The sequence below is a fragment of the Mycteria americana genome, chromosome 15 (genome assembly GCF_035582795.1).
Source record: "Mycteria americana isolate JAX WOST 10 ecotype Jacksonville Zoo and Gardens chromosome 15, USCA_MyAme_1.0, whole genome shotgun sequence".
NCBI classification, from domain to species: domain Eukaryota; kingdom Metazoa; phylum Chordata; class Aves; order Ciconiiformes; family Ciconiidae; genus Mycteria; species Mycteria americana.
Window position 1 is genome coordinate 3,151,879 of NC_134379.1, and position 15,048 is coordinate 3,166,926.

General features: G+C 47.7%; 1 protein-coding gene across 1 annotated transcript; it reads left to right on the plus strand.

Annotated features, from left to right (window-relative positions):
• Positions 1 to 2,897: 2,897 nt before the first annotated feature.
• CHCT1 (CHD1 helical C-terminal domain containing 1) lies at positions 2,898 to 8,873 on the plus strand. The gene is made up of 5 exons (XM_075517756.1): positions 2,898 to 2,975; positions 3,745 to 3,873; positions 4,860 to 5,035; positions 5,574 to 5,673; positions 8,700 to 8,873. Exons 1-5 carry the CDS (start codon positions 2,898 to 2,900, stop codon positions 8,871 to 8,873), a joined length of 657 nt encoding a protein of 218 aa, XP_075373871.1.
• The last annotated feature ends 6,175 nt before the right edge of the window (positions 8,874 to 15,048 follow it).

Here is a 15,048-nt window from a genome sequence, read left to right on the forward strand (position 1 = left end):
CATTGTTTCAAAGGACTCCTGCCCTTAAGTAGGCAATATAATCCAATAGATTTACACAGATGTGGTCTGGGTTATGCCATCTTCCGACATGACGGGCTTCAAAGTAGAAAGTAATGTTGACTTCCAGAGGGGCAGGGGGAAGGGATACAGCCACAAGCTTCTGAGGACTCAAAGGCATGTCTCATGCCTGATCTCGCAGGAGTGGACTTGTCCACAAGACCTTACATGATGAACAAAGTGAACTGAAATCTGATTCAGTGCTACCAAAAAAATTCAAGAGATGGAGAAGGTTTATAGTTTCAGTGGTCAGAGTACAGCTTTGAACGTTATTATATGGTTCAACAATGAAGAGAGGCATTTTGCAACCTCAGCTGTCTAGTCTCCTGCTCTGCTACTGTACCGAGTAATGCCAGAGGAGACTACCAAGACCACTGCTCCGCTGCAAACCAGGTTAATGGACAACAACTAAATACAGCAAGATCCTCAGATGAAGACAGGCCAGGGAAGTCCATCTATACCTCCTGCTTGTGCATTTATGGCTTTGGCTGAGCTCTGGGTGCAGCATACACTGAAAGGCAGAAGAACAAAGACTGGGATTTTCAAGGGGAACTCAAGGCCTTCTCCATCCTCTGAAACAGTGAAGTGTACACATGATAAGCCAAGAGAGCCACTCCATGCTGTAGTCACATGCTCCGTGAAAGCTGTAATCTTACAAGGACACAGATATGGCCATGCAAATACGGGTTATGCCATGCTAACAACCAGCATATGTCCCTAGAGCTCCTAAATGGCTTTTAACTAGCTGCCAATGTGTGTGAAAACTTGTTCTGAAGCAGCTTCATTTCTCTTGTGCTCCTGTTAGCGAGGAACACGCTACCCATCAATACCCTGACTTGAGAGATGAGAGCATAAGCTGGCAACCTCTTGGTTTAAACCTCTGGAGGTGAAAAGGAGAGGAGCTGCCTGCCACACTGAGGACAAATGTCAAACACAAGGGACAGGCAGCAAACACAGCAGGAGGGCAGTTGGTAACAGGCATTGAGAAACCAGCTGCATTTTCAACATTCCCTTCAACCAAACCACCTCCAACATAGTCCTTGCAAAAACCAGGCTGAAGCTAGCATAGATACACTTAGCTGTGCTATCACCACTGCTTCACTCTGCATAGCTTTCCTGTGTTAAGTAATACATAATATACTGTAAAATCCTAGTATAGGCTAAACAAGTTGTAACATACCTCAGATGGTCATAAGCAAACCTAACAGCAAAGCGTTAGAAGGTAATTGTCTTTGTGTCTGCTCAGCACCAGCCTGTGCAAGGCTCCTGCATCAGAGAGCTGACAGCAAAGTTTCAGACGTGGGGGACGCAGAAAGCAGACACAGGAGGGAAAATGCCGCAAACATCTCAAGGGGAGGGCTTGTCTTAATGGATTTTTGTCAATATTGAATTCAATCATGGGTAAAGGCCAAACTTCCCTAAGACAGCCTGAAAATAAGAACCTGTCTCTGTTTCAAGACCCATCGATAGGTAACTTTCCCAAGGCTACTACCTGCACCAGGCATTTGGCTCAGTGGGTGCTCAGCATTGCCGGATGCACAAATGCTTGACCAAAAGCATCCGAACTTCTGCCAAGGGCAGTGCTGGTCCCTCCGCACAGCCGTGCCCGGGGACCTCAGAGAGAGGGGGCCTTTGTATAGCCCTCGAGATGACTCCCAGTGCCAGAAGCGACCTGGCACAGGAGCCCAGCTGAATCACAGCTGCAGCAATTACACTAATTGTCTGAGGGACAAAACAATTGCACTTGTCTGACTGGTCAGGGCATGACAGGAGCCCAACACATTTTTCTTTGTGAAAGCATTTTGCCTTGAAGTAAATTTCCAAAACAAAGTCCCTTTAACTCCAAGTCTTTCTAGACTACTTCCTGGCAAGTGCAATTTATTCTTTCTAAAAAGGAGAGCTTTAAAAGAGATGTTACCCAGGAGAGCGAGATCTCACCGCTGTTGGCTTTCACCGCCATCTGTGAAGGAGGTAACCCTGAATTTCCATTACACTGTGATGGGAATTGAGGTCTCAACTCCAACCAGCTCCCTGAAAAAACACCTAGGGTGCAGCCCAAGGTCCCTTTTTGCTGGTTACACCTCTGTTCCCCATCAAATGGGACTGCCTCTGTTACAGAGATCATCCCTGGCCCCATGTGAGCCAGGCTTTCTGGCCCCTGCCTCGAGGCCAGTGCTTCCCTGCAGCATAGCTCAGCGGCTGCGGTGGGAGACTGGAGAAAGGCCCATCTTGAACTTGCTGGTGCACAAGCTGTGGAGGAAAATTGTGATTGCTCACGCTGGGAACTGCACCCACACTCGCAGATAGCCAGTGCAGCACACAGAGCCCTGCATCTGACTCAGAAAGAGCTGCACTTTGCACCACCTTCAGAGGCCAAAATAATCCGGACTGAGGCACAGTTACAGCGCTGGACTCACTGCAGGTGCAAACCCAGTGCCAACCAAGAGCCCCAGAGACTCCATCAAGCTCCCACAGGTGCAAAGCAAAGCAAAGCAAGGGACCTTTCCCTCCCATTAGCCCACAGGAGCCATTGACAGCATTGAACATCCTGAGCACCACCAGCAAGGGGAAAATCCAGGGGTCTCTGCCTATTTCTTTAGGACCACAAATCAACAGCAAAACTGATGGGAGAGGTGACTCTGCCCCAGAGGGCCACAGTGTTGTGGGGCTGGAAGACACCAGCAGTCTCCATGGCTGGCAGAACTCAGAACCAGTGTCCGGGCACCCCGGTCACCTTGGTCACTCTGGCTCGTTTTGGTCCCAACACAGCTCCGTGGCAGTTTTCCCTTCCTACCTGGCGTGCGTGAGGCCCTGGGGAAGGGAGAGGGAGTCTGCGTGCCATGGAGGAGATGGGCTTTAAGGACGAAGTGTGCAGAGCCAGGGCAAGGGACAGCAGCAGGGACAGCACGGACAGCCAGGTGAGCACGGGCAGGGACATCAGCACATAGCGGGAGCAAAGCAGAGTCCAGCTTCAGTTTCACCTCTGAAATGTGGTTTGGGATCAAATTTGGAGACAAATAATCTTCCAAGGGAGCAGAGCATGTCAGAGAGGAAAGGACTTCTCTTCCTACATGCTTCAGTATATTTTAAAAGGCAACATAAGCTTGTGTTTAAGTCAGTTATGTAAGTGTTGCTTTCCAAAAGATGAGTGGAGGAGTTACCTACCAAATGTTGACACAGGGAAAACAGCCATTGCCCTTTGCAAGTGAAAATATCCCCCTCCCCAGACCAGGGAGATGCAAGTGCAGTGGCCGAGGATTCTGTTTTGTTTTCAGTCTGGCTTTGCAGTAGGTCAGCCATGGTACCTTTGCCATCAATAAAAGCTGTGGATGGAGCAGCGTGGCATTACAATGAGCCCATTGGAACCACATATTTCCACTTAAGTGACTGCCAGCCCATATTTGATTAATGCCATTAGGAACGAGTGGCCATTGTTTACCTTGTAATTTATTAAAGGTAGGCTTTCTAAAAGAGACTTCAAGTAAGCACCTAATTCTTACGGACTTTTAATTATAATTGAATACCTAGCTTCATTAAGCACCTCTGAAAACCCAATCTGAAGTTATTTGGCAGGAAGAGAAATGTTTCTGAGCCTTAGGACAGGGTTTGTCCTTGGCAGTTTTTTAAAGAGAGGATGCAAGTTTTGCAGGAACTGGAAGACTAACCTATGGCTTTGGCAATTTGTAGACCACAGAAAAGGATCTGGCTGGCACAGCAAAGGAGGCAGCTTTCGTAACGGGCAGTGAGAGTGCTCCACCATGCAAGACCCCGCTCATCTGCTGCGCAGACGGCCTTGATCAAGACACCTTTAAAATTGTGAGATACTAAATAGGATTTAGCAATAGAAAAAGTCAGTAGCATCTCAGATCGTTGAGAGAGAGGGAGCAAATAAAATCCAGGACTTTGGCAGAGGGACCAAAAAGCAGGACAAGACGCTTTATTCTGTAGCTTTCTTCCCTGTCTGAAAGTTTTTACCTCATCATTGGTTTCCAGTCATCTGGACATCACAGTTCTAGTTTTTAAAAAACAAACAAACAAAAAAACCGCCCCCCCACAACAACAAAATAATCACATTTCACATACACTGTTCAGTTTTTTCGAAACAAGTACTGCTATATTGTCATTTCACATGACATCATGTTCTCCCTGGCTACAGTGGTTTGGTTCCTCTGCATCACTCACACCGCAGCCAAAAAGCTCCATCTCATACCATCCTCCCCCACCATGGGATATGACCTTCCCGCTTCTGATGCATCATGGCATAACCACGCACAGCCCAGTCACAGCCCAGTGCACGTAACAGACAAAAAAAGACGGACAAAAGGGAGGGCATTTGCAGCATTTGCTCCTGCATCACGTGTGAACATTTGCAACACATCCCAGGTCTGGCCACAGGAAGAAGCAGTGTGAGAAAAGCAGTATAGTTCCCTTTCCCCCTCCCTGCAAAACAACAGCTCTCTTGTATCCTGAAACTTCTCTCTTTCGTCCTAAAGTGGTAAAAAGGAATTCCCAGTCTTGGATATCCCTCAATTCCCTTTTCACGTCACCTTCGACATGCTTCGCCCAGGGTTGCCAACCTCGAGACACGCAGGAGCGACTCCTGCAGAGCGATGGGAGCACCTGACAGAGGTCCTGCTGAAGACCCACATCAGCTCCCCCATGTCCCCATGACACTCACCAAAACACAACGCTCCTTCAGTGCTTTCCCAGCCAGCTATTTAATCAGTTTATTTAGTGAAAAGGAATGCCTGAGACCTGGATTTAAAGTGCTGAACACCTGTGCCAACATTTTTTCTTTACAGTGCAAGGAGCTTTTGAGACCCTTTAAGAAGTCACTTCGGAAACTGCATTTGCCCCAGCACCTCCCCACAGAGAAAAAATTGAAGTACATGAAGGAAAGTTTGACCATAATCGGGGACCGCATCGATCTGTTTCTTCAGCGGTACTGCAGAGCCTCCGAAGTCAAGCACTGGCAGAAGTAAGGGTCTCCTCTTACCCCACCCACACTGGTGGTACCACACCAGCAATGCTCCCAGCGAGACAGGCTCCTGCCCCTGCTGCTCCCAGCAGGCGTTTAGATACCTACTTTGGTCCTACATTCCAGGCATGGGAAATGAGCTTGGGTGTCAACAGAAGACTTGTATAGCTTGCTCTAACTGCTGAATGCTCACAGATTTTGCAGGTAATTTTAGCAGAGGCCATGTGGCAATTACTCCTGCCCAGCACAAGGCCAATTTTGATGTGCTGTCCATCAGCAACATCCCTTTGCAAGTAAAGGGGCTCCTATGTGGCCACCTGAGTTAACAGATAATCCTTCCCATGCTTACGGAAGAACAATTATTTAGAAGTTTATAAGCTTTAGGGAGGGGAAAAAAAGGGGGGGGGGGGGGGGGGGGGGAGCTGTGCAAAGGTTATGTCAGTGGTTACACTCACCAAGCAAGAACTAGGGAGCAGAACGAGGAAGAGGATGAAATTTGTACTCACATGCACAATCTGCGTGTCTTTCTTTTCCCAAGGATGTTCTGGCAGTTTGTCTCCCTCTTCTCAAAGATGGATGCAAAGCAGCTGCAGAAGCTGTATAAGTACATCAAGAACAACCAAATGGATAAGTTTCTGGTAAGCAAAGATGAAAGTTAATACCCCACAAGGTGCTCCTAACTTTAAGGGGATAACTATACCATGCAGCTTACGTGGGTTGATCCATGTCAAAGGAGAAACCTGCTACCAAGAAGCCTGTTTATCAAAAGGCCACAAATCCTGCACAGATATTGCCAGTTCCTACCATAACGCAGGCACTGAGCTACCGCAATAGCCAGTAGCTTTCCCTAGAGAGCTCTGGGAAGCTGAGCTGATGTCCCCAGCAGCGCAGTCTACAATTTTCAGAGCTCTTCACTGATCTATTTCCAGTCACGTTTTACAGACCAAATCTGATCTGTAGTATTATCTGATGATATAAAAGTTAAACTTTGAAACAAGTAACTAGTTCAGGTAAACCCTGTGCTTGCCAAAGCTCATTTCTGTGCCCGAGCATCAGCTACACAAGGAAACTGTAATGAACAGTTTCCCAAGAACACCGACTCTGAAGGGTTAACCCATTCAAACACACTCATGGCCAGCCATAAACATATCTCCTGAGCAAAGGCTGAGTACACCAGGAAGTTCAAAGGTCCACAAGAAACACATACTTTAAGAAGTTTATTAAAAAGAAATTAAAAACAGAACTACAATTTAAAAAAGAAAAAAAGAGTTAACTAGGAAATTGTTTTGAGTAAATTAGAAAACGGAGGCAGGCGAGACCTCGTTAGGTTACCAGAGCACTGCTTGCTTCGCGTTAAAAAGGGAGCTGTGGTCACCCGAGAGCTGGCAGTGATAAGGCCATAAATAAGTTTGAGGCCGCAGGTAAACAGCCATCTCCTCCAGTCAGAGAGAAAGAGGGAAGCCGGCCATGCAGTTTTTACTTTTAGTTTATAGGGAAGCAAAACCATTTATGTATTTTTAAGGCTCTCAAAAGATATTGCAACAATGAGGAAATCAAACCTATTGTAAAGAAAAAGCACCCAAACGCAAGTTCCCCGTTGCTAGGATGAGACGCCTAAGATTAATTGGGAAATATTAAAAAAAGCAACTGGCAGCGCCGGGAGGCAGGCGGCAACAGGCGTTCTTGCTCCCTCAAACTCGCGAGCGCTGCGGAGGGTGAATCGAGCTCCATTTCCAGCACGGCCCTTCTCGGAGGCTCGGCCGAGCCCAGGACACGACCTCGGCTGAGGACAAGCCCTGCTGCTCCCACAGGGTGCATGGCCGAGGGCAGCTCCCCATAGCCACCTCGGAACAAGTAGTAAAAAGCAAATAACCCCCCCAAACACCTTCCCATCCTTTTGCTCTCCCGAATAAAAAATACAGCCAAAACACACAATTCCACATCTTCCTTTCCAAGGAGGGCAGGGGAAAGAAAAAAAAAAAAAAAAAAAAAGAGAAAACTGAACGGTGGGTGACAAGCATTAGTCACGCTGCGTCGTGCGCTATCGGGATGCACCGGCGCGTGCCGAGGAGCATGCACCAACCTGCAGCCAGCAAGAGCCTGCCGGCTACGGCTGCGTGGTGCTGCCTCCAAAAAGGCTGACAGAAGCAGCGACAAATTCTGCCGTTATGTAACAGTTGATAAATGCCTTTTGTTATGCAAGACAAGTGGGAGAAAAATAAGCATCTTTGCCCTTTGTGGGAAGGGAACAGCAGTCGGCTCCCTGCTAGAGCATAAACAACAGGCTGCGGATCCGGGGGGCGGGGGGGGACGGGGACCGGCGCAACAGAAATAGATTATTTGGAAACGCCTCATTATTTAGATAAGTGAGCATAAAAATACAGAATCAATACGTAATTAGTAAGCGATTGAGGTTGTCAGCATGGTAATTTGATAGTTTGGTGAGTTTTGTTAAAGGAGAGAGGCTAGCGAGCAGCCGCCCGCTAGCCTTGTTCACCAGTCATCTTAAAACTAGGGATCTGTGTCCCCTTCCCTCACATTTGGACTTTTAGGGTTTTTTAAAATTATTATTATTAAAAGACACAACTCCATTTGAATTTAAACACTGGTCCCAGCTCTCTGTTTTTAGACTTACTGAAAATACCAGACCAGACCAGACCCACTTCTCAGCTTAGAGCTAGAACAGAGCATCTCATTTTCCTTTGCAATCTGCTGGCTCCCGTACACTGCCGAAAGCTGTAGAAATCAGCCCCACGTCTCAGCCTGAGAGAATAAAGAAATAAGTCTTCTGGGCCATCTGAGGCTCTGCAAGTTGTGGGTTGTGGTTTTTTTTTTTTCTTTTGGTTGTTTTTTTGTTTGTTTGTTTTTGTTCGGTTGGTTTTTCTTTTTCTTAAAAAAAAAAAAAAAAAAAGAGAAGTCAAACAGCATGACCACTGGCAACACAAAAATCATTTTCTCTGGGATTGCCCCGAAGGATGCGCAGCGCAGGCGGCTGCTCTCCATCCGGCTCCGTGGTACGATCCCACCACCCTTAGGATGCTCAGCGCAGGGACCCATCGCCACCCCCAGCCATCCTCCCCGTGCACAGAGTGCCACAAAGCGACAGTGACATCCAGTGGCAGCGCACGCCCGTCCACAGCACCCCCCCACCCGTGGCAGTGGGGCTGAGCAGCACCCACGTCCCATTACACACCCTTGAGCCTTGGTTCAAACGCAGCCACCAAACGGCACCGTCAGCTACGGGCCATCTCCCCGAAGCGCCTGAAAAATGACAGTCCTCTCACTAGCGTGCTGAGAGGGGTTCTTGCTTTAAAACACAGATTTTTAGGTGCTTGGGTAGACTGAGCTGGGCTGCACAAATAGCTGGGCTGGGCGTCCGCACAGGGAAACGGAGACTGCACAGAAAATGGGGCTTTCCAGAGGGCAGCAGGATTCGCTGCTGGGCAGGAGGGAGCCTCGGATCTCAACTGCGAGGAACAAACACTTTGCGGGGCGAGGATCTGTGCAGACGGTACAGTCATTTCTTAGCTCATTCCTGCTGCCACCCAACAGGACCATGGTTGAGCAAGAGTTATTGCCCAAGCATGAGTCAATGTGTGGTGTTTGCTCATATAAGTATCTTTAAAAGTGGTTTTTTTTTTTTGTTTTGTTTTTTTTTTTAAAGCAATTATGCTGTCCTTCAGAAAACCCAGATTCAGTTCCAGGACTCGAAGAAAAGAAACTGAAGCAGCTTTACATCAGCTGGGGTCTCTGCAGAGGTACAAGAGACCTGCAGGAACAGCCGGGTCAGAGAGACACTCATCACATCCGCAAAGGCACCGCCCAGCAGCAAGAATGAGAGATGAGAGGTACTCGCATAGCCAGTGTCGTATTGGCACCAAGCAGGAAAAGCATTTTCCTGATCAAGGAGAGCCATCTGCGCTTGGCATTTTTGCAAAAGGATCAGCAGGTGAAGACGTGATCGGTGGCAGAGCTAGAAGAGTCGGGCAGGTTGAACTGCTGTCTCAGAAGAGACATGAGAGTAGGAAAAACAGCAGCAAGAGAAGCTCCTATAGCACAAGGCAGTAGTAAGGAAGGAGAAGACAACCCTTTGTTGGCCCATGTCAGTTAGCATTAATTAGCATGTCTTTACATAGCAATGTGGATGCTCAAAACATACTTGTGGTTTGCCTTTGGGTCCACCCTAGCAAAGCCAAGCCACGCACGCTTGTCTTCTGGAGCAAAAATGCAGACCAACCTGTAGCAGGCGTTTGCTAACCAGAGTCACTGGCAGCCTGTTTACTCCAGCCAGAACTCCGGCATACGCAAACCCCAAAGGAGGAATGAAAAAGGGACATTAGAAGCAATTGCTGATGAGATCGGCTTTGCCACAAACAGGTGCCACAGTCTGCCTGCGGAAGGAGGATTTGTCCCACATAAGCCTATTTTCAAGCTGCTAAAATGCAATCACATGTCCTGTGGGAGTTCTCATGCACTCATAACCATCTTGCTTTTCATCTCTTTTCTCCCCAGTCTCTCTATTTACCTCTAAAAAAAGTCCAATCTGGTATGTAACAGCTCTGAGGGAGCACTTAAAATCCAAATTGATAAACTAAAAGTCAAAAAACAAGAGCTAGCTAGACAGCATGATCTGGGAGGCTGAGTAGGAGTCCCACAACTAACCTGCCGGCTGTGCGGCTCCAGGCAGTCCTCCTCCGCTTGTCTGCTCCCCGTAAGAATGAGGAAAACATCACCCAACCAATTCTTACGTAGATAAATGCACCAGAGACACAACGTGCATGAAACACTAAAAATTAGCGTGACTGAAACGTAATGAACATAGCAAGGGTTTGGGATTGCTGGTTGCTTCAGAGCCTGGCTGATGAGCCAGCAGGAGCAGCCTGGTGTTCCTGTATGTCTCTGGTGACAACGTATTTGTGGAACTGAGCTGCATGCAGAATCCACCCAGTAAAGCCCCAGGGGACAGCTTGGGCATACCAGTATCAGCTCCTGTAGGAGATACAGCTTCTCGGAGGAGTTATGCCTTCCGTTTACTTTATCTTTTTTTGTTTTTAAGGTTCTCACAGACAACTTGAGGTCAACAGAAAGACAGAAATCAATTAATACAGTATCATCACCTGAACAAAAAGCAGGGAATAAAGACAGTCTTCATGGTTTCCCAAATACTGAAATGCTTGCAGCGTCATAGCAACAAGCTTCAACCCAAGCAAAATGAAAAATTGTGCTATTTTAAGCCATGTGATTTTATTTATTATTATCCTGGAGTTTCCCCAACAGCTGTGCACCAGCATCAAGACTTGATCAAGGATGTGTAAGTATCAGACCTACCTTTACTACATCATTCTTTTTGTTTAAACCCCAATAATGGAAGAGCAGCGTCTGTAAGGAAACGGGCAGCTGCTCCTTTCCTTGCTGTGGCAGAAACCCTCTTCTGAGGAGAGCAGGGTCTGTTCCCCATTCACTGCTACTCAAATGTACACACACACACACTCGCAAACCCCACACATGGTCAGCAGCCGTACCGACTAGGGAGCAGAGACCGAAGGAGGAAGGGAAGAGACCAGCGTACAGAATATATTCTGGTAAAAAAAAAAAAGTTTAACTTTTACACATACGCTCGCCATTTCTAACTGTTTTAGGCAAATAACAGCCGTAGGCCCATACACACATCAGTGTTCTTGATTCATTCATCAGTGTTCAGTCCATCCATTGATCCAGGCCAAGACAGCGGTAGCCCTGTTCGACTGCTGCTGCAGGAAGAGGCTCATCTGAGAGCTAACGCTTCAGGGTAGAAACAGTGAGAAGAGAAAATAGTAACAAAGCTGGCTGGTTTGTGCTTTAGGGTTGGCTAGATTTGATTTATGGTGGAATCAAGGTTTTAAGAAAACATCAGAAACAGCAATAGCTTGGCAGGGAAATCTTTTAGTCTGACCAGTAAAAACCCAAAGATCCTTCCTTCCTACATGCTAAAAATCAGGTTGGGTATGGGGCTTAGTTATTCTCTTCAGATCTAAACCCAAGCAAGCAAAACCCCTCCTAGATCCCTTTGGAAGGGCAAATAACACAGGCCAGTTTTAGAATCAAGACAACAGATTTCCTTTTTAAATGGCATCTTGGATCACATCCACAGACCTTGGCAAGAGACTAAAGTCCCTGGCTGTGCTGCCCGCGGAGGCACCGCTGCCAATCGTACACAGAAAACTCTTCGTGAGAGGTTGCGAAGGAGGATGTCGTGCGGTGCCTTCACGGTGCAACAGATTCGGCTTCTTGCTTTGGGTTTCATTGTGCATAAGAGCAGACACTTGTGTGGTGCAGACCTGCTTCAGCAGCAGAACACGAGGAATTTTCTTAGAATAATAGAATATTTCTTTCAGCTAAAGCTTTTGAGCTTTCTCCATAGCACGCGCTCTATAAACCAAATGTAGTAGCGCATGTAGCCGCATCAGAAAAATACTGTATGCCCTCAAAATGTCACACTTGTTTAATACAGAACTGAGCAAGATTAAAGCCTGCTCAAGACTTGGATTATTCTACAATTTTTCCAGTAGGACTTGAGGTGACTTAGAAGTGACAGGAAAGCTCTCAAGGAAAACTGAGCTCTGCCAGAAATAACCTCACAGTTTCCTGATCAGGTGACGTGGGCAAAGAGAAGAGATTTCACCTTCGGAGGTCCCTGCTCTAACCGTATGATGAGAGAACCTTTGGTATGAACTACAGGATGCATCGGTGCCACTCACGCTACGTTACAGGGATTGCTTTTTCTGCTGTTTAATTTTGGAAGCTGGCAGGCAGTGGTGCTACCACAGCAGACTTGCACAACCGCACGGCTTGTAGCGCTCAACGCACATTTCCTAACTCGGGCTGTTTGCTCTTTTCAATTTAAATGGAACATCAGGGAATTCGTGGAAGCGTTGCACAACCTTAGCTTTGGCTCTTAAGGAAAGTAAGATTTTCATGCATTTTATAAAGTGTCAATGCATAATGTAGAAGCAAAAAAAAAAAAAAGACACAAAACCCCATTTACCCCCAAAACCACAAACCTGAAGAGATGCAAGCAGAAGCCACTATTGACAGTTAAGTTCAGGATAGTAAAGCACATGTTTTGTGCCACAGAAAGCAGAAACTTTGTTCAGGGGGAAACAAAAGATGTCAGGAATAAGCAGAACTTGTGCTGCCCACAGCAATGATGCCTCATGGCAGCCAGTCACCCTGGGACGGACATCCCCAGGAGAGGAGCCGACCCTGTCAAGAGATGCACTAGACTTTACCAACCAGAAAGAGCTTCCCGTGCTTCAGAAAGTCCACGGTAGCATTTCTCTTAACGCTTCAAAAAACCCCAAGCCACCCGCAAACAAACCAGCCTCCCCGCAGCAGCTCGCCTCAAGCCAGTTCTAGGGGAATTGTGCTCATGTTTCGTCAGCACGAGGAAGAGCACGATCCTTGCTGATGTCAGCGTTTTAGACTTTGCTCAGACTAACCAGAGGAAGAAAGTCATTACTGGGAGGCAGCTTTCACCCAGCTTGATTTGTTACCTCCCCAAAAATCAGCAAGACAGCCTCATACCTCTGTTTGCAACACCAGGTTACCTTTACCTGGGCAGGAGCAGTTTGGGGTTTTGCTCTTGTTAATTCTTCCTTCATACCAGCTGAAGCGAATAGGCTTTTTACCGAGTCCCCTGTTGTTGGTTTGTGCTTGGTAGTTTGGCTTCAGCACTCCCAAAACGTCACCGTTTCCTTGGGGAAAAGGGAAAGAATTGAGAAAGTTGCAGGAACGCACGCAGAGGCCCGGGGACTTGCCTCTTTCACCCATTTAATTTGCAACTTTCACCCATTTAAATTTGCATGATAGGACTTATCGGGCTACACCACCGCAACGGGCACTGCCACAGCCCTGACAACTTCAGCCTCACCACCCCTGGAGTCATCCTTGTTTTACAAAAGGTGAACCTGGCAGAGACCTTACCTGGGTTCCTCAGGGTGCAGCACCTTTCAGTTGTGCTCAGCCTCCTAACAGCTGGACCAGTGCTTGAAGGCATTTTTCCTTTGAAAACTGAAATCGCAGACCTGTGAAATGAGGAGAGACCCCTGCCTGAGCCCAGCGCACAACTGGAGGTTCATAGGTCATTTACAGGCAAACAGGAGAAACTCAAATGACTCAGAAACCTGATGGTTTAAAAATAAGAGCTCCTAGAAATGCTGGTTTCCAACCGTTCCTGCGCACAGGCAGCCACATGAGACGCTTTTGTGCTGTGACTGCTCACTTGCACGAGAGACTTTGTGTTCCCGTGGCTACTTTAGGGGAAAAGAGACCAACGAGCAGGGAAGGATCCGTGCCTGACAGCTAATGAGAGCTCCCACCCTCCCTTTAATGGTGGTTCAGACTTTACAGGTACCCGACGGGCTCAGTCTGTTACCACCGCAGCTCCCAACCACCACCTGTAGCGATTTGCCTGTAAAGGCCGGTATCAACACCTTCACTTTGTACCCACAAGAGCATCCGAGTACTAAGGATTACAGCAAGTGCCCGGATGAACACGGAGCGACTGGCAGGTGTAGGGTATCAAAGGTAAAAGCCTTCAGAAGTGCCATTAAGAACCAGAAGCAACTTCATCCTGCTGTTTGCTTTCTCCTGGAAATGCTCTCAGGCTGCCCCATTCCAGAAGGCTTGGGAGAAAATGGGTTTCCCTGGATCTGGACACTGCTACAAGACACAAGAACAACCACCCCACCCAAAATCTCATTACAGACCCGCTCCATAGACAGAAGAAACTAGACCGTACCCATCTACTCCTGAACGCAGGGAACAGGAACGCGCCTGCTCCTTCTCCCGAGGCCTCGCTGGGCGGCTGGGATACAGCAGCCCCCTTCCAGGAGCTTGTAGGTAGCTGGAGATTGAAGAGCTGTGCGGCTCCCTCCATCGGCAGGGAGCTTTTAGGGAAGTTTCCCCATAAATCTGCATAAATGGTCAACTGAATTATCAACAAGACAAGTTGAGAAGGGGAAAAACCAGAACCAAAGTGAACTAGGGCACCTCTCCCCATGCAACCACTCTCTTCTTAGAGAGCGCACGCCTGGAAATGGGGTCTGGTCCATGGAAGTAGCCAGAACTACCTCCTCTTTGCAACTCAAGACATCTCAGCTTAAAACCGGTGGTGGGTTCACAACACTGCTGAGCACAACCTCCTCCCTCGAAAAGGGCAGGACATTCTTCCTCCTGGGTGCACGCAGGGCTGGTTTTGGTTTAAAATCTCATTACAGTGAGCTACCGACAGCTGAAGGTACTCTCGCACACAGACGTTACCACACTGCCATAGTATAGTCTGAATTACTGAACTATAAATACCAATTCATCTCTTTGGGGAGCGCATTGTCTACAGATTCTCATTTAAGTACATAGAACAGAAAAACTGAAGCCATCAAAATCTATAGCCCAGTTTCATTAAGTGCTTCTGCTTTTTAATTCAACTGCTGGAGTATCAGCAGATCCTGGGTGAAAAGGCAACCGCATTTACAACTCAATATCTAGTAAAGAGAATCAAACACAAAACGCAGGGGTCAGCCACAATGAAAGCACCCCCAAGGCTCTATGATCAGAGCTTTATGGAAACCAAATCATCTCGCTCAAGGAAAATCAGCCAGCCTTGTACAGCTTCTTCCAGTAATAATGGCAGTAATGGTATCAGAAGTTATCCAACCGATATTTATCCTGGTTTTGAAGTTAACTGGATAAACCCGACACACTCGCAGACTGACCGCAGGACCTGCTCTCCCTACGGTTAGTTAATGAAACCAACAGCAATACAGACTGTCCTCGCATCCCGGGGCGCCGCGCTGCAGGGAGCAGCGAAGAGGTGCAAGCCGACAGCAAGGGGGGCTAACTCGCTGCAAGGAGGTGTGCGGTTCTCCTCCATCCCCAAGGAGCCAGCCCGGCCGCACGCCAGGGCTGGACGCACCAGAATAAAGGTAACATTGGCAGAAGAGCTCAGAGGAAACGACGAACGCAGACCCGCTGCA